This window comes from Gasterosteus aculeatus, chromosome 4 (assembly GCF_964276395.1).
Source record: "Gasterosteus aculeatus chromosome 4, fGasAcu3.hap1.1, whole genome shotgun sequence".
NCBI lineage: Eukaryota > Metazoa > Chordata > Actinopteri > Perciformes > Gasterosteidae > Gasterosteus > Gasterosteus aculeatus.
Genome location: NC_135691.1, coordinates 31,086,916 through 31,112,748, shown reverse-complemented (window position 1 = coordinate 31,112,748; position 25,833 = coordinate 31,086,916). Strand labels below are relative to the sequence as shown.

General features: G+C 46.1%; 1 protein-coding gene across 14 annotated transcripts in view; it reads left to right on the top strand.

Moving 5' to 3' along the window:
• chchd3a (coiled-coil-helix-coiled-coil-helix domain containing 3a) overlaps positions 1-25,833 on the top strand; it is a 49,129-nt gene continuing 23,296 nt past the window's right edge. For 8 of the 14 annotated variants that reach the window (XR_013467265.1, XR_005712009.2, XM_040174324.2 and 5 more), the window contains exons 1-4: positions 77-343; positions 1,182-2,088; positions 6,934-7,027; positions 13,753-13,933. Coding sequence is in view for 11 of the 14 variants with exons in the window: in XM_040174324.2 (XP_040030258.2) it covers positions 263-343; positions 1,182-2,088; positions 6,934-7,027; positions 13,753-13,933 (1,263 nt within the window). In the remaining 3 variants the exon portion in view is untranslated. Of the gene's footprint in view, positions 344-1,181; positions 2,089-6,933; positions 7,028-13,752; positions 13,934-25,833 lie in introns of all 14 variants that reach the window. The other 6 variants (XR_013467266.1, XM_078100308.1, XM_078100309.1 and 3 more) reach the window with 2 other exon arrangements.

Below are 25,833 nucleotides of genomic sequence, written 5' to 3'. Positions count from 1 at the left end.
CCCTGCCGCGTTCGATCATTGACCAATCAGAACTGCGTATCTAAGGACGTACAACGCTTCTGTCCAATCATCTCACACCTTTTTCCATGACGTCATGCTGAGGAAGTGCGCTCTGGCTAAAGCAGCAGCAGCAGCGGCGCGTGTGTTGTGGGCCCCGGCCAGCTAGCTACACCTGCTTCTAACGCGGTTAAGTTTCCACGGAAAGCCCAGCGTCAGTCTTCCAACTTACATGTACGTTAGATAACCGACCCGTTTACAGATAATGGGAGCGAACAGCAGTACCCGTCGTGTCTCCTTCGAGTCCGACGAGCATGAGAACATATCGGTGGTGAAGGGCATACGGGTAAGTGTTCGCGACACAAACATGCCCAGCGTTGACTACACAGGTGCGCGGTGACCGTTTCACAGGTAACACAGTGGTGTGCCAGCCTGTGTCGTAAATGTTAACATAAGATAAGAGTGCCGAATGGCTTGTCTTCATGCTACTGTGCTTAGTCGTTGCAAACGCATTCCTGCCAGCCCGACACTCCATTCACTCTGAAAGCAAAAGGAGTAACACAAGTTACATAAGGCATAGTAAGCAGCAGCCGCTGCAGTGGCTGGTGCAGTTAGCTTCCCAATGTCCTTCTGTCACCCGGTCTGTGAATGACACTGGGTGACAGAAGGACCGGCTGTGTGCATTCTTGGTTCAAGGTGACGTCATGAGGTGAGCGCTGTCACAGGTCCGTCTGTGCTGTTGTGAGATGTATATTTATAGCTGGAGAGGCTTTAGTCAGATAATACTTTATTGGTCACGATAATGTCTATCATTACTCTGTAGGCCAACTGGGCTAAGGTGTAATCCTGTTCATGCCAGTGCTGGGATGCGTTGTCCACTGATCTACTCACATGACCGACTTATGTGTGTGTGTGCTCCATATGTGTTCGATGAGAAGATATTTTGGGTATGAAGCAGGGGAAACAAAGCCTAGCTCTGCCAATAGTTACTAAAAAACAGCTGACCTACTAGCATGCACCTCATATGGTTGATCAGTAAACAAATAAAATTGTGAAAGCCACAGCAGTTAAAGTGCGTAATGTATTTGTGTATGAGATATTACCCCTTGAATATGTCAAACTAAATTAAATTAAATTCACTTCATTCCTCCATTTTATAACTTTTTTTCCACTGTCCTTTGCAGCTTTCTGAGAATGTCATCAACCGCATGAGGGAACCCGACGCTCCTAAGCTCCAACGTGCCCCCTCTCCTCCACCATCCATGGCACCTATACTCCTTCCTTCTCCTCTCCCGCGGCCAGTTCCTCCCCTCTTTGATCCGATCACCTCCTTGCCACCTCCTCCTTCTCTCGTAGAACCTGTTGCACCATCATCTCCTCCTCCACCGACTCCATCTGCCAAAGAGACTCTGGCAGCTCCTCCTCCTCAACCTCCTCAGGAACAGGTAGCAGCACCCATCATTGCTGACGTGGTGCTTCCGTCCTCGTCACCACCGGCTTCTGCTGTCGCTGATTATAAGCCTGTGGTGGCACCTCCTCCCCCTGCTCCTGCTGCGGTTGAGCCAGTAATTTTGCCAACATCTGTCCCTCCTTCTGTTCCCATTGCTTCCCCGGTTCTTGCTCGGTGCCCTGCTCCAGCTGCGGAGGAAGCGATTGCCCCGCTTGCTGCTCCTCCCCTCGTAATTGAACCCTCTCCTCTTCCCCTAAACCAATCTGTTGCTTGTTCTCCTCCAGTAATTGAACCCAATGCTCCTTCATCCGTAGCTAAACCCATACCACCTCCTCTTCCTGTCAAGGTGACACCCGTTGTTGCTCCCCTTCTCCCTGAAGCGGAACCCCTCTCTTCCCCTCCTGTCTCTAAATCCGTTGCCATCCTGTCCCCACCCCTACATCCTTCAGGGGACGCTTTGTCCCCGCAGCCTGACGAGCCATTTTCTGCACCTCCTCTGCCCGAGTATACCGCACCCAGTGACCCAGTTGCACCTCCTCCTCAGCCCCCAGTCGACCCAGTACCCCTTGCTCCTGCCCCTGAGCCAGTTGTAGTGCCTGAGTCAATTGGGGATCCACCACCACCACCTGCTGCAGCGGCCGGTGAGTTTTATTCTCATACATTTCCAATAACAAATATTGAAAAAGAGAAGTGTAATTGATCGTTTTGCTTTGTGGTGTATGCTGTTCAGTAATCTGGTACTGACATCTGACTGATATTCTGGTGCTTATAAGGTAATCCATTTTATGGGAACAGGTTATTAGATCCCTATAGAACCCAGTTGTGTGAGCATACACTTAATGCTTTTTGAGGTATCTTTTTATTTTCATCTCCACTGACTTTTTAGTTTTTCCTGGACTTGGAGGCGGCTGAACTAATTTGTGCCTTGTTTCTCCAAACAAAAGACATGATTGAACGCTCAGAAACGGCAGAAATTAAATGTAATCGGCTCTTCTCCAATACAATGTTAATTAAAAGGCAAAGGTTATGAGGGAATGAGCTGTCCAATGATTTATTTGAAGTCCAGCTACATTGAATTTCAATGATGTTTATTGTGTGGGTGTTTACTTTCAGCCAGCCTAAGCTTTTTGCATCCAACTTTTCTTGCCGATTGTAATTACTCGTCCTCGCAGCAGCCTCGGTCACATTACACATTTATTTCAATTCCCTTACTGTTAATTAAATGATTAATCATTTTATTGAAGTTAATACCTCCATGCTGTAATTGGTAGCTGTCATGGTGCCCCTTCTCCTTCTTGCTGTCTGTGAGAACACTCAAACTAGTGTTTTTTTTCCCCCCCTCAATCGCATTTAAAAACAATTCCCTGTCTTTTAAAACCGCTGCAGTTCCTATTTCTTTGATGCAAACATTCTTTCACGCTGGTCTTTAGAGCGCGCTACCCGTCCAGCAGTACGCGGCAGGCAGACCTACAAACACTGTGACTAGCCGGTTGTTTCTTGTTCACGTCGCTCCAGACTTATAAAAGAAATCCATCAATCGAAAGGGGTCCTGGAAAAAAAATAGCTTCTTGCTGTTCTTTTATAAAAGGCAAAGTCTAATTTGAGGACAAATTAAATCTTGAAAGATACTTCCTGTCGCTATTGGCAACCAGTTGGCTATTACATTTGTACATTCAACTCTCTCTCTCCCTCTCTCTCAAAGTAAACTTTTTAGTCTTGCTTGTCTTCCTTTTATCTCTTGACGTATCCGGTAGAGGACATCTGAATGTTGCCCAGTCATTAGACTATACATAACGGGGCGTGGGCGCTGCTTCTTCAAAGGTGCTGTGCAGGGTGTGGGCATGCCTCCCCATCCTTGACTGGGCTCAATCAGCAAGGTAATTAAAAAAGGCCAACTTATGCCACACCACACTGACTCCAGTGATTAAAACGACACCTCTGCAGTTTCCGACAACAAACCACCGGGCCTTATTAGGGGAAGGAGGTGTGTGTGTTTAACTTTTATTTATACATAGGACTTGTGTGAAATGACTACAGATTCTGTGTGAGCCACCTGCCTTTTTGTTTGAGCACATTATGTAACACAACTAATGGAATCTTGGTCTGTTTTTCCATTAACTGCGGGGCCTCTCACCGCAGAGCTTCGCTCGTCTCCATGGTGAATGAAGTAATTCCTGCGTTGTTATAGTTTTCAGATAAATACAACAAAGTCTCAATCAAACGTGTGACAGGTTGTTAATGTGAGAGACTGCTGTCTCTGTTTACAATGCAATGTTGACGAAAGATTAGAAATATTCAAATGCATCATCCTTTAGGTGGTCAGTTAGGGATGTATCCTATCAGCTTGTTACGGGTTGACTATGTGTTTCTATTGTTGCTGCGTACTCCCTCCAGTTATCATCTTTATTTAGGCCATTATGCAACAATAAGGTATTTTGTGTATATTCTCCTAGCAAGGCCACCTGACAGCTTGGCATGTAGAAAGCGCCCCAAGTATAATGAAAAGGACAACAAAAAAAAAGTTGTTTTGTCTAACTGATCGAGCGCAAAGAAACAAATTTACGATGACAGTGAATCTTGTTAAAAAGTTGCAAAGTTCAGCCCAATTTTGAAAGGGTACGACCGTAATGAGGCGCGCATTGATTATGTGCGTCCACCAGAGTTGGCTATCGAGTGAAGCTCTCAGCGGGTCGGCTGTCTCTAAATCACGGACGTGTGTGTGTGCGTGTGCGCTGATTACACCATAGTCAAGGTTGAACCTCCTACACCTTCTCCAATGCGTAATAAATATTCATTCGCCGCAGCCCACACACTGCGCTGGACTAATGGCCTGCTTAAAGATGTCTCCTAGGTGAAAGCAGAGCTGGTGGGGGGGCGGGGCTGAGGAGGAAAACAATGGCAGAAGTGTGCGTGAGTTTGTGCGCGTGCATAAATGTGAGTGCCAAACTTATCAGGACAGATATCTCAGTCTGCTTTTGAAACTGACTTCTCCTGTTCTCTCTTGCGCATTGTGAAATGATGGGATTCCGGTCCTTTTTTCATAACATGAGATTGAATTAAAAGGACAGAGTGTGAAGAAAATAGAAACGTCTGAAATGGCACCTGCCCGCCGGGGGCCGGAAGCTTCGCTCCTGGCACTTTTCCTTTTCCTCTTCTTGTCTTCCCCTCTGTCCTGCATGAACGTAGTGAAAGGTGTGCGGTGGGCGAGAAGCGTGAGGAAGTGGTAATGTTACAGATTATGCCCTCCACGCGGGTCCATGGGGTTAATGAAACTTCTGATGAGAAATGCAATTTGCCTTCGTCTATTATCTCCACTGCCAATAGCCTGTGCTCCACCGACTCGCCTCCTCCTTCTCTGTGGAGTTTTTCTCCACAGGGTTTAGTGATTGGTGGAAAAGGAAAGGAGGGGGACACGTCTACAAAGATGATGAGTTTTTAATCTTTTTAACATTTACATGTCCTACTCGGGATTGACACCGGCTCTGTCGATCTGGAATTGTCTCTGACCCGAACCAGCTTCCCTCAAGGACCCCAGCCGGTGTTTATCATATCAGAACCTGTTCTCCGGCTGACCCTGCGGGCCTGCTAGCTATCTGAAGCCTCTCCCTGCAGGGCCGAGGAGAGGATGTGGTGATAAATGAGGAATTGCTCGGGCTCGTCTGAACTTGGAGGACTTTTAGGATTTTACTTTTAACGGTACACTGCTTAAGGGTTTTATATTCTCATGTAAAGCATGAGATCATTTAAAGGCCGGCCGATAGAGAAAGGCCAAATCTCACTTGGTGGAAACCTTCCTAATGGCAGGAGTTGACCTTTGACTCTGATCTAATGTAATGATACTTGTTATGACCATCGGTGCATTCAGACAATGAAATGGTTGAGGGACCATCACCGTCTGTTCCTCCCTGTCCACCACCTACACTAGAACGTTACTGATGTTCCTGTATGGGAGGAGTCGAGATTGTAGCCTCAAAATGTCGACCTCCTGTTTGAAGTTCTTCAGAGCTGTACACTCTGCAGTGGGATCAATGGTGCTCGAGAGTGCTGTTAGGCATCATGGACATTACTTCACCATGCTGGACAGCTAGGGTGACGGCCCTCTCTGTCTGATGATTTTATGTATCCATCACAATCGTTGCAATAACTTCAGCCAGTATCACTTATTGTTAGTCCAACCAGAGGAAAAGGAAAAAGGAAAAGAAGCTATTTTGAGATTATTAGATCAATCACAACATTGAGACTAACGACTCTTTAAGAGCTCCAAGCTTTAGTGTGTCCCCGAAAGGTTAGTTTAGAATTGGATGTATTTGATGAGTTACTTTGTAGTCGAAACAAAGACCAGAATTTATCAAAAGCACTTTCAGATGACCACTAGTACCACTTAAGAAAAAATGATATTCCCCGAAACCCAAACTTTTTTTCGCTACCAACGGTGAGAAAATATCAATTTGAAGCAAGGACCTAAATGATTTATTGACTGATTGAATTGATTTTTTTTTCCCCCAAGGAGAGGTTTCTATGGTGTCATTCTGTTTCTTTGGTCTGCAAGGCATCTGAAAAGCTTTTTCAAAAGATGTCCAGGACAACTGGTGAACAGGCTTTGGGCCTTCTAGTATTTCAAACATTTAATTAGATTATGATGTTAATGTGTATTTGGGGCTTCTAATATTCCGCTTTAGTTCAAATAATGAAACTTAGCATTTCTGAAGGTTTGTAGTAACAAAAAAAGCATATCGTAAACATTTGTATTGATACATTACACACAAATGTGTGCATATGTATTCATACAATATTAGACTGAAAATTATTTTAACTAACTAATGCATTGGTAGAGTGAACTCTCCCCCCCCCCACACACACACACTGCAGTGTTGCAGCACACCACATGATACTTCTGCCTCCAGAGCACGTTTCGGCCCGGTCGCTGACTGCCATCTTTACTTTCATGCTTAATTACCTACCGAGATAGACCGGTGGGGACATGGAATCATGCATGTAGGACGTCCCTGACATGAATATATGTAGATCGAAGTTTGTGTGTGTGGCTTTTACCCCTTAATATCTTAAGAGCCTAGATTTCATTCACAGAGTGAACGCATTCCATGCTGGCCGCAACTTACTATTATTTTCATCAACGCTTTAATCTGCTGATTACGTTCTTGATTAATTCATTAGTTATTTGGTGTTTGAAGCAGGCAGAATTAAGTGAAAAATATCCTGTCACAATTTCCTAAAGCATTTGGGGGCCGTCATCAAATTGCCTGTTTGTTTGACCAACAGTCGCTTGTTGGGTTTAATTGGAAAAGAACAGTGGGTTGGGTTTTTATGTCGAGTAATTTTTTAATCAATTGTTATATTTGAAGAACACGTTTTCTGACTCCTGCAGATTTTAAACAGCTTTTGGAAAAATAAAAATGTTTTCATTTTTCTTTCTTTTCCACTAACCACTCTTTCTCTCCTCCCCTCTCTCTCATTTTTGTCCCCAGTTGACGAAGAGGCCCTGAGGAAGAAGATCAGCGATGAGCTGTATGAGACCCTGGAGCAGGATAGGGCAAAGGCAGAGCAAGAGCTGCAGGCCTGGTTAGACACACACACACACACACACACACAGTTTTGGTGGGTACTTGCGGGCCATAGTATGTACTTCAGATGCAGACTGATAACTTCAGTGCCCCCCAAAAAATGTATTATAGCCAAGATTCCTGTGTTGGCCAAAAATCCGTCTCTGCTGTTCGTTGTGCATTTCTCCACCACTTGCCTCTTTGCGCCACTTCTCTCCCCTACTCTCCTTCTGTAGTTCATGACAGATTGAATCAGGGAGCCTCACCTCGCGTCGATTCCTGTTCCACAATTTCATTAGAAAACCGAAGACATTCCTCTGATGTGACCGTCCCCCCCCCCCCCCCCCCCCTCCTCTATCATTAATATGCAAAAAGGTCAGCATTGCCCTCTTTCCATCCCCACTGTGTTTCCAATCTCCCTCCCTTCCGAAGCACATCAGCACTTTTCTCCTCCCTCTATCTCTGCTTCTCCCCTCCTTCTCTGGATCAATTAATCATGCCTGAGAAAGGAGGGCGCTATCCTGAGGTAATTTCCTGGGTGTTGAGTGGGTGATCCATTAGCCCTGCCTGATAAAGAAAGGCACTGTTCATGTAAGGAGCACATTCCTCCTCTCCCGCTCTCTGCTCTCCCTTCTCCTTTTTTGACCCAAAAGAAGCAGGTGCACTTGCCATAATGATGCTGCGCACCTCTTAAATAGTCCTGGGTGATCGCCAGCGGACTCCGGTGAATGAACAACTGTGATTAGCCACTAATCGCGCTCTTGTACTGTACCGGAGGGGGACAAAACCCCACAACCTCTCTGTATCCAGGAGGAGGGGGTGTTAGCCTAGCGATTAGCCTCGATGATGAGGCGCATTCAGAAAGGGAGAATTTAACAAGTGGTTTTGAGAAATCATTTGTCAATTGATTTTTTTTTTACCCCCTCATACGTAGCTGCATCCTGCTGCTCACTTATTCTTGTCTATTCAGAGCAGTAAGTGCCGCAAAATTACACCCTCTGCGCGGTTAATTGAATTCATGGAGGCTCAAGCCCTCAATTTGTGTTTGCGTTTAGCACGGGCTGCATTTTCTCTGAAGAAGACTTAACTGAATATAAAATGGTAAATACACAATCATTTGTAAGCCTGCACTTTTGTGTATGTATGCTTTTGTGTGTAGAAGTATATTGACATTAGTTTTTGTTGTGTGCTGCTTAATTCTTCTGCTCCTTTTGCCCCATTATGCTTATTCTATATGTGCTCTTTGTGTGCATGTATTTGTATCCATTTCCAGGATATTAGTTTTGCAGGCAGTAATACATGGAACAGCCATCAAAATGCTTCCTGGGGTTTGAAGAGAGCTTAAAAAGTGCAGAACAATGGAAGGTTTTGTCTAGAATCAACAAGTATGAGGAAAACACACCACTATTCGTCAATATTGAAGAGGTCCCACTCCCTTCTGTTGCCACTGCAAGTAAACTTTTCTATTTATTTGTAGTCATTTCAGTTAAAGTTGACTGGTGCTCTGTTTTAGTTGAAAAATTTTTTTTTTCCTCATTTGCCCCGTCGAACAATAATTCCGTTGCATTGGGATTTCACCTTCCCACAGTGCTGGCAGCAGTCATGGGGAGTTTTGAGTAGATGACGAAGGGGCTGTGGCCTTCGCTGCGCTGGCAGACCCTGCAAGGAAACCGTTGTAAAATTGAATTATGGAATAAATGCGTTGTGTGTGCGTGTCAAAGGGCGTATCAAAGCTCCGCTAACACGGCTACACGCTAGTTAAAGAGCGCTGTAGTGAACCTGCTGCACAGCTTGAAAACAAGGAGGTGGAGGAATGTGTGAACCCCGAGGTCAGTGGGGCAAAACACACAAGATCCATGAGGCCGACATCTCCCGATCATGTTCAACCCCCAAAAGCATTAGGAATTCGGGCACGTTAATTTAGGATGGAAAACGTGTAGCAATTGAAAAGCCGTTTAAAAAATCAGCTAAATGCCAAATTGTAGCTGAAAAAGCAATGTAGTCAATTTAAATAATATTATATCTGAAAAGCACTCAAACACATCTGTTTTGTGTTAAATGTAGTTATTTCCACTCTTATTTCCTAAATCCTCTATTCTATTCGGCGCAATGTTGGGTCTTCTCAACAAGGGGATTTTGAGCAGCGGTGGCTTTGAGATTACAGCAGTATTTCTTCAGCCCGGCTCCCAGGGTCATAAATGGGCTCCAGAGATCTGACTCTGGATGTTTCGGTCAGACTGAAGTAAAAGCTCTGCGAGGAGTTCATTTGGGTGCAGCCTGAACTCATTTGTATCAAGGAGCGGCTGCAGGGACCAGATTTGCCTCTTCTCTGTGAGTCACCAGAGCAGAACAACTCTGAGGGGGGGGTGGGATGTGAGAGAAGGCGGGATGAGGAGGAGAGGGGGGGAGATAACTCTCAGACCATCCTGTCCCTTCTCCCTCAGACAAACTCATCCTGTGTCACTACTCGATCCTCTCCGAGCACTGCTCTCCAGACTTCTTCTTGCATTTCGCTCCCTATCTTGTCTCCTCATTCCTCGCTCGTCGCCTTCCTTTCTATTGGTCCACGCGCTCTGTATTTCTCAGTCCCCCTCCCTATTCCCCCGCTCTACTTCTTTCCACCTCCCTCTTTCCGTCAGTCTCGGCTCCTGTGCACGAGATGCACGTGTTTGAGTTTCAAACTTTAGCACTTAAAGGTTAGTTGATATTGTTGTTAGAACTTTTTCCCATTAGTTCAACGCGTCGTCAAGCAGTTGTGTTGGCAATATAATTGTGTGTCAGGTACGAGCGGCAACACTGACCTTCTCCTGCAGCGTCTGTCTTTCCATTAACCAGCCAGCCTGTTAAACCCCCCCCCGCCCCCACCCAGGGTGAGATGCAGATCACTGTAAGTCCAGTTTGCTGATGATTTTTACATATCCGTTTTTCCATATAGTTAGTTTTTTTGCTCCCCCACGAATCCATGCACTTGTTGCACAAAAACCTCCAACTCATTAAAACAGAGTTGAAAAGTTGGGAGGTTATTAAAAAATCCAAACTGAGTTGGCCAGTGTTGTGTCTGACTTTTTCCGTAAAAAATGTATATGCATCAACAAGCTACTGCCATTCTCTCACTGCACTATTTCTTCATGATATCTTAACTGAAACTACCGCAGAGACATGGAACACCGGAGAAACGTCTCACAAAGTACTACTAATTCAAGATGAATAAATATTACTGGAGTCCTCGGGCTCCAGAAGTAAACATGTTACACCTTTGCCGCTTTTCCTAGTTGGGATATCTCTAATCATCTTAACATTTCACTGCCCGTGTGAGTACATCTGAGTATTCCCTTCCAGTTTATGATCCTCGCTCCTCATAAACCCCCAGTCATAAATACACGTGCATAATGGCACTGCCAGTCCCCAGGGCAGAAGCCATTTTAAGGGTTGGATTAACAGAAAAAATATGTAGAGAGAAAAAAAACAAAAACGCAAACTTCAGGTCTTTTGTCCTTTTTGAGTTTTAACGCACCCTGTATTTGCAAGCTGGTTGAGCTTTTTGGCCCCAGGTATGATATTTGAGGAGATAATAACGGAGAGTGCCCGCCTCCATAAAATATTCATAGGCAGCATTTGGAGACATTATTCCTAACATCAATATTGCATTGGGCATTTTTAAACGCCTTCTCGTTTCAAGGCACTGCTACGCAGGTCCCCCAGAATCCCTCCTGCCAGGCGGACGGGTAGGAGGGGATTCACCGGGACACATCTGTAGATGACAGCCAGACGACAAGACGCATTAATACGGTGAAGAGCTGCGGGCGGCGGCGGCGGCGGGCGGTAAAAGAAAGGTAGAAGGCGTACATTCGCGGCGCCGTGGCTTTGGATCGGCTCTCGCGGGTTTGGCCGCCCGTCATTTTTCACCGTGCCCGCATTACTTTTCCGTAAATGAAAACCGCGTACATGCGCGCACATTCCTCGACTACAGTTCCTTGACCCAAAGTCGCAGTATCGAGCTATCCCGCCTATGAATATTTAATATGAAGTGCCACAGATCTAAGCTCCGTCTGCTTTAAATAATAGTGTCCTTAAATAGCTCGAGGTATTTCCATCCAGGGTCATCTTCTGAAAATAGTCATTTTTCTGGAAAGGCCGAGGCTGTCGGAACCGACTGGCGCTGTAATCTTTGTTTAAATTCTCGGGGTTCCTCGCTGTCTCTTTTTGTCCGCAGAGCCATCAAACACTGAGGTTACTCACTTTCTACATCTGGTACTGGACCGAACATCATCCACTTGTCGTCCTCTGAAAATGTTTATTTTCTCCTTTCCCCATGCGTAGGTGCTTTCCCCCCCACCCTCCCTTCCTCTGCCTCAAAGCCCCTCTGCCCCCCCCACATCTCCTGACACGGTGCCAATCTTCTACAGTCGAATGAAAAATGCGTCCAATATCCCAGGGACAGGGCAATAATGACTGGAAAGCAATAGAGGTGAAGCAGACAGATAGCATCCGGCTAGTGATAGCGGGCTTTGCTTGGGTTAGCACTTGTGAGGAATTCAGTCCAGGGACTTTTTTTTTTTTCCCTGCAAGGCTGTCAGTTTTCTTTGCTCCCTTTCCAAACAAAACGGGTAAACAAAGGGACTTTTTTGCGCTCCGTGTCAACTGTTGCTGACGGCTGCGTAAGAGAATGCACCTGCACACACAATTATTCATAATGAAATCGAGTGCAGACAAGATTTTATGAAGCAAAGCTTTGTGAGTGACTGCAAACAACCAACCTGCTTTGGCAGAATACATTTGCATCTTCCGCCGCAGTAATAATTGCTGTGCACTCGGAGGCCTAAAGGTCACGCTCCTGATTGCTAATGTTCAATAGTGGCAAACTCCTTTTTGTAAAAATGTCACTTCTGTGTTAGTTACAGGAGCAGTAACAGCCCCAGCTTCCTGAAGCTAGCTCAGGTGCATTAGCAGTGCAGGCGGGCGGGCGTTGATTGTGGGGAAATGGTGACTGTAAAAGGCCATTAGGAGGCTCCCTGGGTGTGCCTGCGTGCGTGTGCGTGTGTGTGAGAGAGCCCGATGATGGATGGAGTGTGCTGACGTGTGCAGCCCATTGGACTGTGAGACTGGACATGGCTCGTCTCCCCGCCCACCACCCTCTCCGCTCTCACTCCCTCTCTGCTTCGCTTCCTCAGGGCCAAACATGTCATGTCGCCGCCGCTCACTCCCGCTCCGTTCGTCTTTTTCCCTCCGTCTGCGCATCTCGTCTCCCTCTCCCCTGCTCTGTGACATTTAGTGGTGTTGGGGGGCTAATGGCAGCTTTAAGACATGAGACATATTTTTATTAGACCTACCCATCATCTGCTCAAAGGCCAAAAGGCATCGAATCAGTGGGGCCAGTGTGTCCATCACGGTTCCTCGATGTTTGGCATTTTCACAGGTGAGCGAAGAGATGAATACAATTTTCGAAATTGAATAAAAAAGGGAAAAACTTTCCCTTTGACGATCAGGAAAAGCAGTCGTAAGTAGAAGAAGCCACTTGCCGTGTCCACAAATGATCATAGTGAGCCACGCACAAACCCGCTGAGGCTGTGAATGAGTCATGCATTTAACTCAGCGGTTGATTGTTACAACAACCTCTTAAAGAAACTTTGAAAAGAGTGGAAGCAGAAGAAGTAAATCTAATTCAATAACCAAACACAAAAATCCTACTTTAGTGGCTTAACTGTTGGAAATCCTACTTAAACTGATAAATCAGACTTGTGATAATTAATGGATCAGAGGCGATTCATTTGCAGGTGGAGCTATTTGATATTGAAACGTTTTGCTCTCTGGGGAAAAAAAATCCCAACACCAGTCACCATCGCTCTCGGGCAGCCAACTCATCATCATCGTCATCAAGGCTGTCTTTCAGCGATCTCCAAGGATCCTTCCTTCTGCGGAAGTTTATTGAGATCCTCGCCATCTTTATTCAGTCTGTCGTAATTCCGCTCAGTCTGCTCTGTTTATTCTACCTTGCCACCACTCTTGACTTTTGAGGTTTTTTTTTTGATTCTCTTCTCCAATCAAGCACACTGTCGCTGACGCCGAGTAGGGAACATGTTGCTAGGCAACTATGAGAACCCAGTGACAGGGTTCAAATGGTGGTCCTCTATCTGCAGAAAGTGCAGCCTCGGTCTATGGCTGTGCTTCATTGGATTAGGGATTCTCGTTTGGGGAAAACGGTGCACATGCTGTCTTTAATGAGTCACATTTCCCTCTTAAAGGTGTGCGTTTATTGTGTTTATTACCCAACAGGTGTTTTGTTGACGTCTCAATGTTGCCCCCGGTGGAAGCGCACGGACATGTGTGTGTGTGTGTGTGTGTGTGTGTGTGTGTGGACAACATTAGTATGCAATTCATTGCCTGTATCTGTTTCATTAGAACTTTACTTGTATTTATGAACTTTTCATTTAGGAAATTAAGGAAATCATTGCAGAATGCCGGCATATGTAGTGCTGTAAACATCAAAGATACTTGGATGCTATCAGATGACCCTGAAGCCATTCAAGATTCTTTTTAAATAGACTAAATCTAAATTAGTTTTAACACCTATATATAAATGTATGCTTGTTTTAAAATGACAACCTTCCAAAAAAAAGCTTCTGGGCCACCATACTGCGTGTACAGACGACGCAGGTCACACGAGGCTGAGCGGTGCTCATCACACCCTTTTGAAATGGGTTAAAAGGGGGGTTTTCACCATGTCACATGTTTTACACTCCGCAGGGTCACGGCGGAGAAGGCGCGGGTGGCGGCCCAGGCCCAGAACGAGGCCCAGTCCCAGGTGCCGGGCGAGGTGGCCAGGCTCCTGTCCGCGGAGCGGGCCGCGGCCCAGGAGAGCATCCAGCAGGCTGTGATGAGGGAGAGGATCTCCACGGAGGACGAGAAACGCCGCGCTCAGCTCTTTGTAAGTCCGTTGTTTAGGAACGCTCGCCTCCACAGGCTCGCCGCCTCGTTTCATCCCCTCGCTGTGTGTCGTGCGTTTTCATCATGCGGTCGCGAGCTGTTATTAAATAAAAACAAAAGCTAAATCTCCATAATGCAAAATCCTATTCGGTTTCTAAAGGAAGCAAATTGTAACCCTAACCCCTCATTGCTTTGTCCACATCTTGTAGTTTGAAATGTTTTTCCGCCTCCATATCTCGCCGCCTTCATCCGGCAGTTTTATAAAAGCTGCGTTCATTTTGGCGGCCTGTGTCTTTTTATTTTCTGTAAATTGGCCTCATAAACGTTGTCAGATGAGGGTTTTCTCTCAACGCACACAAAAAGAAAACCCATTTTCCCTGGAGTGCGGCCGCTGTTTACAAACCTACGCTGTTGATTATATAGCTCATTTCACACGCTCATCGCTGTAATAGAAAAATGAATCATTTTGTTGAGCGGGAGAAGGAGCGTCGCCGTAATTCCACGCCGCAGGACAAGCGTCTTGCGGGGGGGCGTCTCCCGTTTGGAACGGCGGTCAAAGCGAAAAGTTAAAAGGAAAAACAGAGTCACATGACTTAAAGTGTTATTCCCTTCAGCTTCTGTAAAGAAAGCAGTGGTGGGATTTTCTGTAATTTAATTTCTGCTGTTGAGAGGAACAAATGAGGGGAAGATCCTCCTCGCGGGCCCCTGGCCAACCTCGGGGGGGCCATCAGCCATTTTTACTGTTTTTTTTTTTTTTTTTTTACAATTGCGTGAGCGCGCCCGTGTGATAATTTCCTCAGTTGGAGAATTCTTTTGGAGTGCTCCAGTTTTAATGGAAGCCGACAGGTTATCAGCGGAGGCACAGCGCCGTTCGCACCACTCGTGTAATTGTCAAGCCGAGACGCTTCAACCGAGCCAGAGCTCCTTTCAACTGGAAATGGACTTTTCCAGTTTTTTTTAGTTTTTTTTTAAAGGCGGCCTGCTGCCCAAGATGTTCGCCACCCTTTGTCGTCCCAGTCTGTCTTTGATGAAACATAAGAAATATTTTGAGGCCTTAATGCGCCTGTGTGTGTGTGTGTGTGTGTGTGTGTGTGTGTGTGTGTGTGTGTGTGTGTCCCTGTATCCTCCCTTTGTGCCTTCACGTGGGATTTTATTTCTTTTCACTCAAACAAAAAAACAGAGCAGAAATACATAAAATATGCCTACGTTCCCCAATAAATTTCAGCTATATTCCCATGCAGAGAAGCATCAGTGACTGGGAGGTGAAAGTGGTTGTGAATGCTGGGCAGAGTCAATAAGTTGATCGAGAAAGAGCTCAGGGGGGAGGTTGAGGTTTGGCGTACTAAGCACATAATCCGGTGTCTGATGGAGCTTTCAGAGGTGATTTGTTCAGTCCTACTCCCACTAAACCTGTTAACACATCACGTATTGTCTTACAGGCTAAACTGTCCTTGAGCAATAATCACTACATTAGAATTAGTTCATATTCTTTTTTTTTTTTTTGTGCAATGTTTAGCTCGTTGCAGAGTGTCCCTGCACAAGATTGGTCTAATTATGCTTCAGTGTTATTCCCTTAGAATAAAATTGATGGATGAGAAGATTTCATTACTTCATTTCTTAACATTGTATCTTGCTGCTAATTGACTAATATATACTTTCCGTTTAAACAACAATCGAATTATAACTCAAGCAATCTTTTTGTGGCACTTCATTCTCCAATGTTTCCATAAAATTACCACCAGTTTTTCATCTTTTTTTTTTTTTTGAACCGCTGATACGTTTGACTGTTTTGGAAACTGCTGGATTCATCTCAACCCACTCGCAGTTTTGGAGTCAAAATAAATTGTATATTTTTTTTTCAGTTGTAGGAATGATGAAATTGAGACTGTCGACACAGAGAGTAAACATCTCATCCGTCATCCATCAATCCGTCTGTCTTATTGTGGAGAACTGTTGTTTTTCAGTTTGTATTGCATAAAGGCAGTAAAGAGAAACAACAGGGAGAGACACGTAGTCATGGCCAAGAGGAGGCCCTGCAGTAAGAACACTGTATTCACAGGTTACTTCCATAAACTATAAACACACAATAGAAATACAAAAAAAAAGCATTGCTTTGTTGTGAGAATAAGAAAAAATAATGTACCTATAAATCAAGTTCCGTGTCTTTGTATTATGAATAGGACGGTAACATTTTAAGCCAGAATTTGGTGTTGTTATTGTAATTATTTTAATTGAATGTGAATTGACCTGAGCCCTGCTCTCATGTTCACGGCCACAGACAAAACATTTGTCTGCGGCAGCTGCCGTTGTGTTCTTTGTCCAGCGTGGTATTGATTTGTCCTCCTCATTAAGATACAGGTCACGGTGAGCAGCCGGACCCCATGCAGCCCCCCCCCCCCCCCCCCAACCCGCCATCCTCCTTCTCCCTCTACTTCACACACAATGTGAGCGGGTGCTTTGGGCAGTTATGCCTCCCCACGCTCGCCCATAATGACCATAACCTCCGCCTCCGTAGCTGCACCAATTACAGCGACACCCAATCGGGAGAATTGCCCTGAGACGTGGGGGGGGGGGGGACCGGGGCCGGGTAGCGTTTAGATAATATTGATTTTTGGATTCTGATTTGTATTGTGTGCCGCCTCAGATTCTCGCCTTATTAAGTACTGAAACAACATAAAGACAAAAAGCAAAAAATTGTTTTCTGACGGCAGAAATATCCAACCATCAATCACTCAATGGAAGACTTAGCATTTAATTCATTACATCCACTGTACCTCATTGCAAGGATATTTACATGCATTTACGTGCATAGTATTCAGAGAGAGCAAAAGGAAGGTATGAGCAGGCGCCCATGTGACCACCAGCGGCCCTACTCGGCGCTTTGGATGAACAGGTGAAGTTTAAGATAGTTACCCAGAAGTTCCTCGTGGAAACGCAGCCAATGATTTCCTTTCAATTAATTTTTTGAAAGAAATAAGGAAAAGGAAATTGGACAAATATATTGTCTTCCTTGTCGTTCACATGTTAAATGTCCTCCGTTATCTACTATATTAGCGAAAGGTTTAAGGCACCTAAAAGTTGCCCTTCAATGCTGTGTAGTGTTTAATATAATATAAAGTGCCGTCTCGTCCATCGCATCCCCGACGTTTCTGCCCACCCTGCCGGGAGTTCTGTCCCACCTCCTCTCCCCTGTCAGACTGTCCGCCACCACCCTTCCCCCAAGTGCACCAGTAATTGAAACTTCAGTGCAGGCAGGTGTGTGTGTCTGTGTTGTCTGGTTCCCCGGGTTCCGTAGTCTGAGGTAAACACGCTTCAGTGTCAATGCTCACACATGTTCTGCCTCTCGGTGGGGGGGACTGGGGGGGACGGTACACAACAGGCGTACACAACCCGGCGTACACAACAGGTTTACCGTGGTTAAGCACAGCGGTGCCATCGTATCGGAGGGAGACGAAGCAAACTGATGCAATTTCTGTTTAACTGTTTGACATTTCACAGAGGCTCATTCAAGTCTTTTTTTTTTTTTTTTTTTCATTCATTTCAGTTTTTAATTCTGATTATTCCTGCTTGTCCGAAGCGTGGAGACAAAGATCACAGTGGCTGCAAACACAGGAGTTCGCAACACTTACCACTGATTTGTGTTGTCACTAACACTCTCAGGGACCTAATAAAGAGGTCATTCAGATCATTTCTCGACTATTGTGATATAGTAAGCGGTCATCCTGCTGAGGAAGAACTCTTCATTGTTGGCTTGATGTGGTCAATATATCAAGGAGTTTCTTACTAGACTTAGTACACAGAAATGGACCTTTTTAATTAGCGAACAGGTCAATTAGTGCTTGATTTACCAGGACGCCACTTAGGATCTGGTTCCCTCCCATGGATACTGGCTGCAGTCAAAGCAGAAAAGGACTGGGGAATGAATGAGCGATGCTGAAAATAAAGATAATAGTCTTTTATACGCCGACAAATGATGCGTTTTGACAGGGAGATATACGCTGGCCCGAGTCGGGCACCTATTCACAGTCCACGGCCATCCGTCAGTCCGCACATCTGCGTTTTAATGAAACCTCACACTTCCGCCGTCCCCTCTCTTTCTTTGCTTTTCAACGACTCGTTGCTCTGCGGAGCCAAACCTGCCCGGTGGCCAATCAATCACCGGCCGCCGCGTTGCACCCAGACACCGGCTCTAACCCCAGGCCGCCATTTCAATCAAACGCGGAGTCATCAATCTTTCCCAGCTCCCAAACAGGGGCCTAGGTGGGGCGTACCTGGCGGCAGTGGTTTGGTCTACTGTTGGCAACTGGTCGAAAAGCACTCCGATCTCCACACTGACATTTTCATTTTTATTTTCAGACCTCACGCTAACTCAGTGTAGCGTAAATAAATATGCGACAGAAGGATGTAAAGTTATAAGAGTAATGTAAGTTCCAAGCTGTCACCAGTAGTTAGCAGCACGAGCATGATTGCAGACCTGGCTGCACTTGCCCTTGAAAACGGGCTCCTTGGATCAATCAGTGAAATTATAGCCTTGCTTTTGCTGTAATGGTGCACTTGGTGGACCTGGCGTGGTCCAAGAGTTCGAATTGATGGGAAGAGAAGCCCTTTTGTGTGCCTCAGCAGATCATTATTGAAGCTCAAGCCTGCTGGCGGTCGAATAGACCTTTTTTTTCTTTTTTTACAACAAATGTCAAAACTATAAACTAACATTAATCTTGAGATTTAATCCACCCGTTAGTCTTTGTTAGTTTATTATGCTGTTGTTTTGTAGCACACACACACCTGTTGCTAATTCCACCACCAAAGAAGGAGTTCTTTGAGGAGTTTCACAGCAAAGGTTTGATGCCGCCTACCAAGAATACCTATTTGCTCCGTACACACACGAGACACACACACACGCGCAGACACCAAGCTCCTGAAGAAAATCCGTACCTGCTCTTTCCTTAAACTGTGTTCCATTTGATGCTTGGCTGGCTTGAAAAGCTTAACATTTTGAATGCGTCGAGCTCCCTCCTGTTCACCGCAGTGCCGTTCTCACCGCCGCCTCTCTGAAAAATGCAGCCACCAGCAAAAGTCCTGTTTTTTATTTATATATATATATATATATATATTTGGCCTTACTTGTGTACTACACTTTCAATACAGCCAACTGGACCCGGCTGATAATAGGCAGACAATTTAATGTACTAGGTATTAAAGGAAACTTGCTGGATTTTGAATGAATGCCCCTCCGGTGGTATTTAAAAATCTTTCTTAACTTTTTTTTTTTCTTCTCCACATCAGAGTATAGAGAAGATTGGGGGGAGAAAAGGTCCCCCCATGTCTTTTACTTTAGAATGCGATAAAGAGGGGTTTACATATATTGTGGACACGCTCTGCTCACAAAGGACACATTGAATCCGTCCGTTCTCAAAGCTGTTGTAAGCGTAACTCCTGCCAGGCTCAATGCATCTGAGTAGAAGAGTTCGGTCTGACTGGCATTTGAAATAATATTCTAATACAAAGAATGTTCCTCCAGTTTGTGAAATTCAAACAGCCACGCAGAATACCTTAACTTTCGGACAGACACAGTAAGTTATTACAATATTTCAGACATCAGATTTTGACATTTGGTCCTAGCTGAGAAAATAAAAACAGTCTCTTGTGCTTTATCTTGAGTTTTATTGACCGGCCCAGAGGGGGAGCTAAAATGACAGATCTCACTAGCAGACACTTATAGATCTGGAGGGGAAGTGTCTGGATACATTATCCATAGTGGGGGCCCGTGGCTGGCACAGGGCGCCAGGCCCCTCGCCCAGTCAGCTAATTGGCACCGCGAGCGGCCGGGAGACGGGGGCGAGTGCCAGAGGAAACCTCTTTCTGACAAAAGACCTCATCCATTTGCGTACGCATTCATGTATCCATCGGCCCTCATTTGTTCTGAGTGTTTTTGAAGGCTGTGTGCCGTGGTCGCCGGGTGCTCTTCCTCACCTTTTTGTCCGAGCATTGAATGCTCTTGGCTTGTGGGAACGGAAACTAATTACGCTCGCTAGCCAAACAAGGAAGATGCATATTCCAAAAAAAAAGGGATTTGAGTTGAACTTTTCTTTCCAATAGTGAATCCGGCAGGAGGTTCTGCCTTTTGAATGTCAATTTCAGCTATTCATTACAGCTGCTGACACTGTAGAGCCGTCATTTATTTTTCTGGTCAAATGCATTGCAACAAAAGCAATTATTGTTTCATTTGTTTGGAAAGTAGGCCGTCGCGGATTTAAACTAAATATTCAGTGCCGTAGACTCATGGTGGTGCCGCCTGTTGATTGCCACGTTGTTAACATGTACGATTGCTCACTTTATCGGTATTTTCTCCAAGTACCTTTTTGATAAATTTTGTGTGTTTTTGAAAGAACGCGATTAATCCAAAATCTTAAATGTTAAAATGTGTTGTCAATGTTCCTTGTCACGATCCACAATTAAAGCCTTTATCCTCCCAGCCTGAGTGCTACAGTTGTTGGTAAATTGAATAGTCACGATTTCTATGTAGCCTGTAGTTTTATTGAGATTAGTTTTGTGAAATGTTCTTTCCATTTCTTCCTCTCACCTCATCAGAATTAATTGGCCAGATATTGAAAAGTAAGCGTCCCGAGTCGACTTGGACACGTGAGTGTGTAGTACTGTAGATCGGTTGGATGTGAAATATGACGGGTATTTCCCTTTTTGAGCTTGTCCCTTTCCCTTTTCTTGGTCTTTCTCTGTGTTTTCCCTCCTGGCTCTGACAGGAGAGGGCTATTAATGAGCTTCTATAGGAGTGAACCGCCGGCTCAGCTAATGGGGCCAGAGGTAGATATTTGGATTGAACGATGGAAAGCACTTCAACGTACGAAAGGAACAGAGACGAGAAGCAGAGAATCGGCGTGAGCTGTAGAAGCAGTGAGAGAATAGAAAGTGATTGGAAGATGGAGAATAAATGGAGAGCAGACAAGAGAGAAGGAGATATTGATTCACTGAGCCGTGCTCAAAACAAGCTTACAAACTCCAATTAGGAGACAAACTAATCCAAAACGGCACTTACAAACACAGTGGATAAAGTGTCAGCGCCAAACCTTTTGTTAAATAGCAAGCAGGGTTTCTTTTGGTCTGAACAAGAATGCCTGTTTTTTTTCATATTGACGTCCTATTCATATGTTGTGTGGGCTGGAAAAGATCATACCTACAAGCCAATTATAAGGGAGAAAGCTAACCTCTTGATTTAAGAGCAGAAATGTCTTTGCTGGGGCTAGCAGTAGCTAAATAAGGCACAGCGGATTCAGCTAAGGTGAGCGGATTAGAGGTGACCCTGAATGCGCTCACATGGGCTTGATAGTCAGAAGTTGAAGGCGGACTGCGGCCCCCTTCTGGCTTCGTCGGGCCTGGGAAGACCACCTGCTGCTGGGCGGAATGAATATGCATAGATGCACAGCGTGAGCGCTGAGAGACGTGCAGAATGCCCACAGCCACAATCACACAAGGAGTCCGTCACTTACCCATACGCTAGCATCTTACCACGCAGATGGTCGAGACACACGCGGCTCGAGTTGTCCGCGAGGTCCAGTGTCAGGAACGCCTCCTCAGGATGCCTCTCTTTCTCCCCGCATGCCTTCCATTTTACATTCCTCCCACCTTCTCTCTGTTCTAGGTTGTTCAATCCCTCTTAAAACTAAACTTTCTTTCTCATTCCCTTCGCTCAAACGGGACATCTGTTGTCCAAAGACGATATGCTGGTCTCCACACTTTATTCCCCGTGTCCCCTGCTGTCCAAAAAAAGGAAGTTCTCTGCCATTGGATTCTGTATCTGAACGAGTTGTTTTCAAACCGCCATGTGGTCAGGAACTAGCCCGCTCCTTTCTCTCCATCTTCACAAATGTCTGGACCTCTCTCTGCTCTCCCTTCCTTTCACCCCTCGGCCCTCTTTGTCCCCATGTCCCCCTGGTTCTCTCGGCATGCCTGAGAACCCCCCCAGTGTCACGGTAATGAACCCTCGGCTCTTCATCTCTCCCTCGTCTCCCCCTGTGTGTTGGACATGACAGATGACTGGGGACCTCCAGAGGTTCGCTCCCCAGGGCTCTTAATAAAGACCGCTCCAACCCCAAGATGATCAATCAATCAGTTCACGCCGAGGGCGTCCGATCAGCCAATTAATCAATTTTCCGAGCCAGCAGATGCTGTTGCCGTCCCTCAGCGAGGGAGCCGGCGGGGGAGCTGCGGAGGTGTTGTCTCCAACAGTGTCTGGGGAAGAAAGGAGAGTGATATTTCAACTTTCTAAACACGTAGACATTTGAGAAGCGCAATAGAGATGCGAACGTCTGACGCTCGCTGTCGCGGCATCATCGAGGGCCAGCTGGTTCAGATCCCTCCGTTGACCTCTGTTCACGGCCAATGAGCTGCACAAGGACGCTTCAGCTTAATGTGCCCTTAAACAGCCAGTAGTTAAGGTACACACACACACTCACCACCTACACCTCTTGGCCTTTTGTCCCTGCCCCGGCCTCTTGCTGCCGCCCCCTGTCCTGGTCAGGTCAGCCCTTTGACCCACCAGGTCGCTGGGTCGTTTCTCACTGCGCCCCCCCCCCCCCCCCCCCCCCCACCCCCTCCAGTCCCTTCCCTCCGGGAGAGTAATTCTCTCTGCAGCCTGTGGCTTCAATGTCTTCCTTCTCTGCTACCGGACATATAGAAGTAAAGTAAGAACATCACCGGGGCATTCGGGCTTGACACCAAAAGGAAGTGAGAGACTTCGGCTAAAACATCCTTTTCCTTTCCTTTTTTTCTTTTTATAATGGCTTCTCTTAAACTAAAGCACGCGCACTGGCAGGTAACGAACGCCTCCGTCAGAGCTTCTTAGCCACAGCCAGCTTGTTCTCAATGATTAATGATGCCAGCCCTCCTTTTGGATTACATCGTGACCAGTCGCGTCGCCGCCGAGATCAATCCCCGCCGACAAGTGCCAGGCATGCTGCCGCATTCTGTTGTGCCAAGGCGGCCGTGGCCCAGCGGCGCGAGACTCTGTTAACTCATTCAAAGTCAGTCCGCAGCCTCTGTCGCTTGTCAAATGTGTACTGCATGTTCCCTGTAACTCTCCACAGGGTCTTGCATGAAGGATAAGTGCATGATGGCACACTGAGTGTGTGGTTATACAATTTATACAATTAAGTAGCGTCTTTGTTGCAAAATTGATAAGTTATTGATAATATACTTGCAGTACAGCTCTTTTGAGTCTGTCACTCTGTTCTAGAAACAACTTTCGAACATTAAAAAGTTTCTTGTTTCAGATATTATTGTGGGTCTAAATGAACGCCCTGCAGTGTAGTTGTCCTTTTAGTGTTATCAGTCAAGGTTAAGCCCATTAACTGACCGCACTGTATCTGACAGGATCGCATCGCCCGTGACCCCACCACCTCCCGTGGAGACTAATCGCTCGCCTCGGACCAAAGTGTTATTGCAGCTCAGTGAAACCCCCATGATGCTAATTAACCAGCGCTGAGCGGTTTCTAATGGCGTTTTACTGCTCCTGCTCTACCAGGACTTGCTAAGGGTAATGCGTAGCGCTGCCAGTAAGGTCCGTGTTAGGTGATATCCTTTTACGGTCCATCACTTAGATTTGATCCGCCAGTGATAGCTTTGAAAGGACGGCACTGCGGGGGGGGGGGGGGGGGGGTTCAGAGGCGGTTACAGGAGGTGCACAGAGGGATGTGTGTCCGCAGCTCTTTTGAGCGAGCGCGTACGTGCTTGTCTAAGGTGGCGAAAAAGTGAGAAACTGTGTGGTTTTCTCTGTCAAAAATCCCCCCCCTCAATCTCCTCGATATGACGGTTCTCCTAGCAACTGTCAAGGGGAAGAGAAAAAAAAAAGTCTCCTTCCCAACGGTCTGGTCATATTCATATTCCATCCACACGCGTGTCTCTCCCTCTCATCTTCTCTACCTCAGCTTGCCGTCCCTCCATCAATCTCTGACCTCACACACGCCACCTACACCTCCGCCGCACCAATTAACACCGGAGCCCGGTGCCATCGCGCCGCCCTCTGACCCCCACCTTCCCGCCGGAGCACACATGACCCGGGGCCTGCCGCTCCACTATTGGCTTGTCACCGGTGCCCCTGTCGTGCAAGTCTGATCGATGGGCTCCGGTGAGCAGCTCTGACCCGCCATGCTGCAGCATTCACTCGGACCGTGGGAGGCAGCATTGATCACGGAGGGGGGGGGGGTTGTGGACGAGGAGCCGCTAGTTAACGTGACTATATCTAATTTGCGCTCTATTGATCGCGTCATCTCGCGAGATGAGTTTCACTGAGCACGTCATTGTTACAACACGGAGATCGTGTTGAGGTTGAGCCATTGTTGAGGTACAATATAAAAAATGGAATATAAACTGAGTTGCTGATAATAATCAAATGGGTTTTTTTGTTGTGAGGAGAAATGGCCTTTTTAGACTTAAAAAGAGTTGTGCGTCGACTGAATGTATGCTCTCTGCAATTAGTATGTTAAATGTAATCCAAGAAGCAGGGGATCCACTTGTTTAAGTCGATGGTTCTCACCCTGGGGCTTTGTAATGAATGTGTAACAAAATGATGGATGGCATAGAAGCTAATTAAAATCATTTTCTTTTCTAAAATGAATGATCTTCATATTCCTTTTTTCAGATTTGTGTCCAACACAGGATTATGTATTTGTTACTACTCCATAGTTTTTCCCCTTTGAAAGTCGTTTGGACAACAACTATGAAGAAGAAATGCAGTATAAGTACGCGCTTGAACGTGCAGTAGCCCGAAGCCCGCTGAATGCTGCAGGCAGGACTTATTTTTATTTCCATGCCCTTGGAATGCTTTGAAAGGAAAAGAGAGAAGTCTTTAAACCAAAAAAAAAATAGCTGGTGTAGAAGAAAATGAAGCGTATGTGAGCAAATCAGTGAGGGAACAGGAGGTGTTGGGGTGTGGGTGGGGGGTGGTGCTGCTGACGCAGCAAAATCCACCTGTTTTCATCAAGCCTCTTCTCCCTGTTCTCCTCCTCTCCTGCGCCCTCGCTCCCAGCTCAAACCGCGGCAGTCGGCTAATTAAAAAACACGGCTGTCCTTAATTATTCAGCGGCTCGCTAATTGATATTCACAGAGGCGTTCACCCCGTCGTAAACGATCCGCTTAATCTGACCGCCGCGGTCTCACTCTCGGCTGCCCGTCGGCCTCAGCCGCCGCGCTACTGTACTCAACGAGAGGCCGCGGGGAGACGGAGAAAGTTTGCCGCTAACGTGGTTTATTGGGCTGCAAACCACATGGATCGTAAAACCTAACGGATGTGGTTTTTGAGTGTTTTTTTTTCTCCCCCGCGTCACACGTTGCTGCACGGGAGAAATTAGACTTTGGTGAAGTCGAATTAGTGAATTAGCCAAAAGCAATTGGGTCTCTACTGGACTTGAAGTTTTGAATGTTTTTTCAAAATCGGGAAAACATTCCATCAGGAGTCATTTCTGGCTCCCACTCAGAAATCATTGTGCGTGAAGGAAAGGTCTGGATTTCACAGCTTTTCCCCTTCTTACTTCCACTTTAACTTCCTGTCTGTAGTCTGCGATCCTTTTCTCTCTCTAACTTCTTTCTGAAGCTGAGATGCACTCGGCTCGGACGCCCCCCACCTTTCAGCCTGACACCACCAATGATAAATCACCTTTTATTGTCCCCCTTCCTCTCTTTGTCTCTTATCTATCTGTTCTTCTATGTCCAATTCTGCCCTCCTCTTCCTCTCACCTCCGCCCCCGCACTTACCCCGGCTCTCCTCTTCCACCCGTGACCGCCTCTTCATTAGGGGAACAAAGGGGGGCATGGGCAGTGTTGAAGCCCGTCCCATTGTTTGGCCTTCGGTATGATTAGATTATCTTTAAAGTCTGCTGAATGGGGTTAATC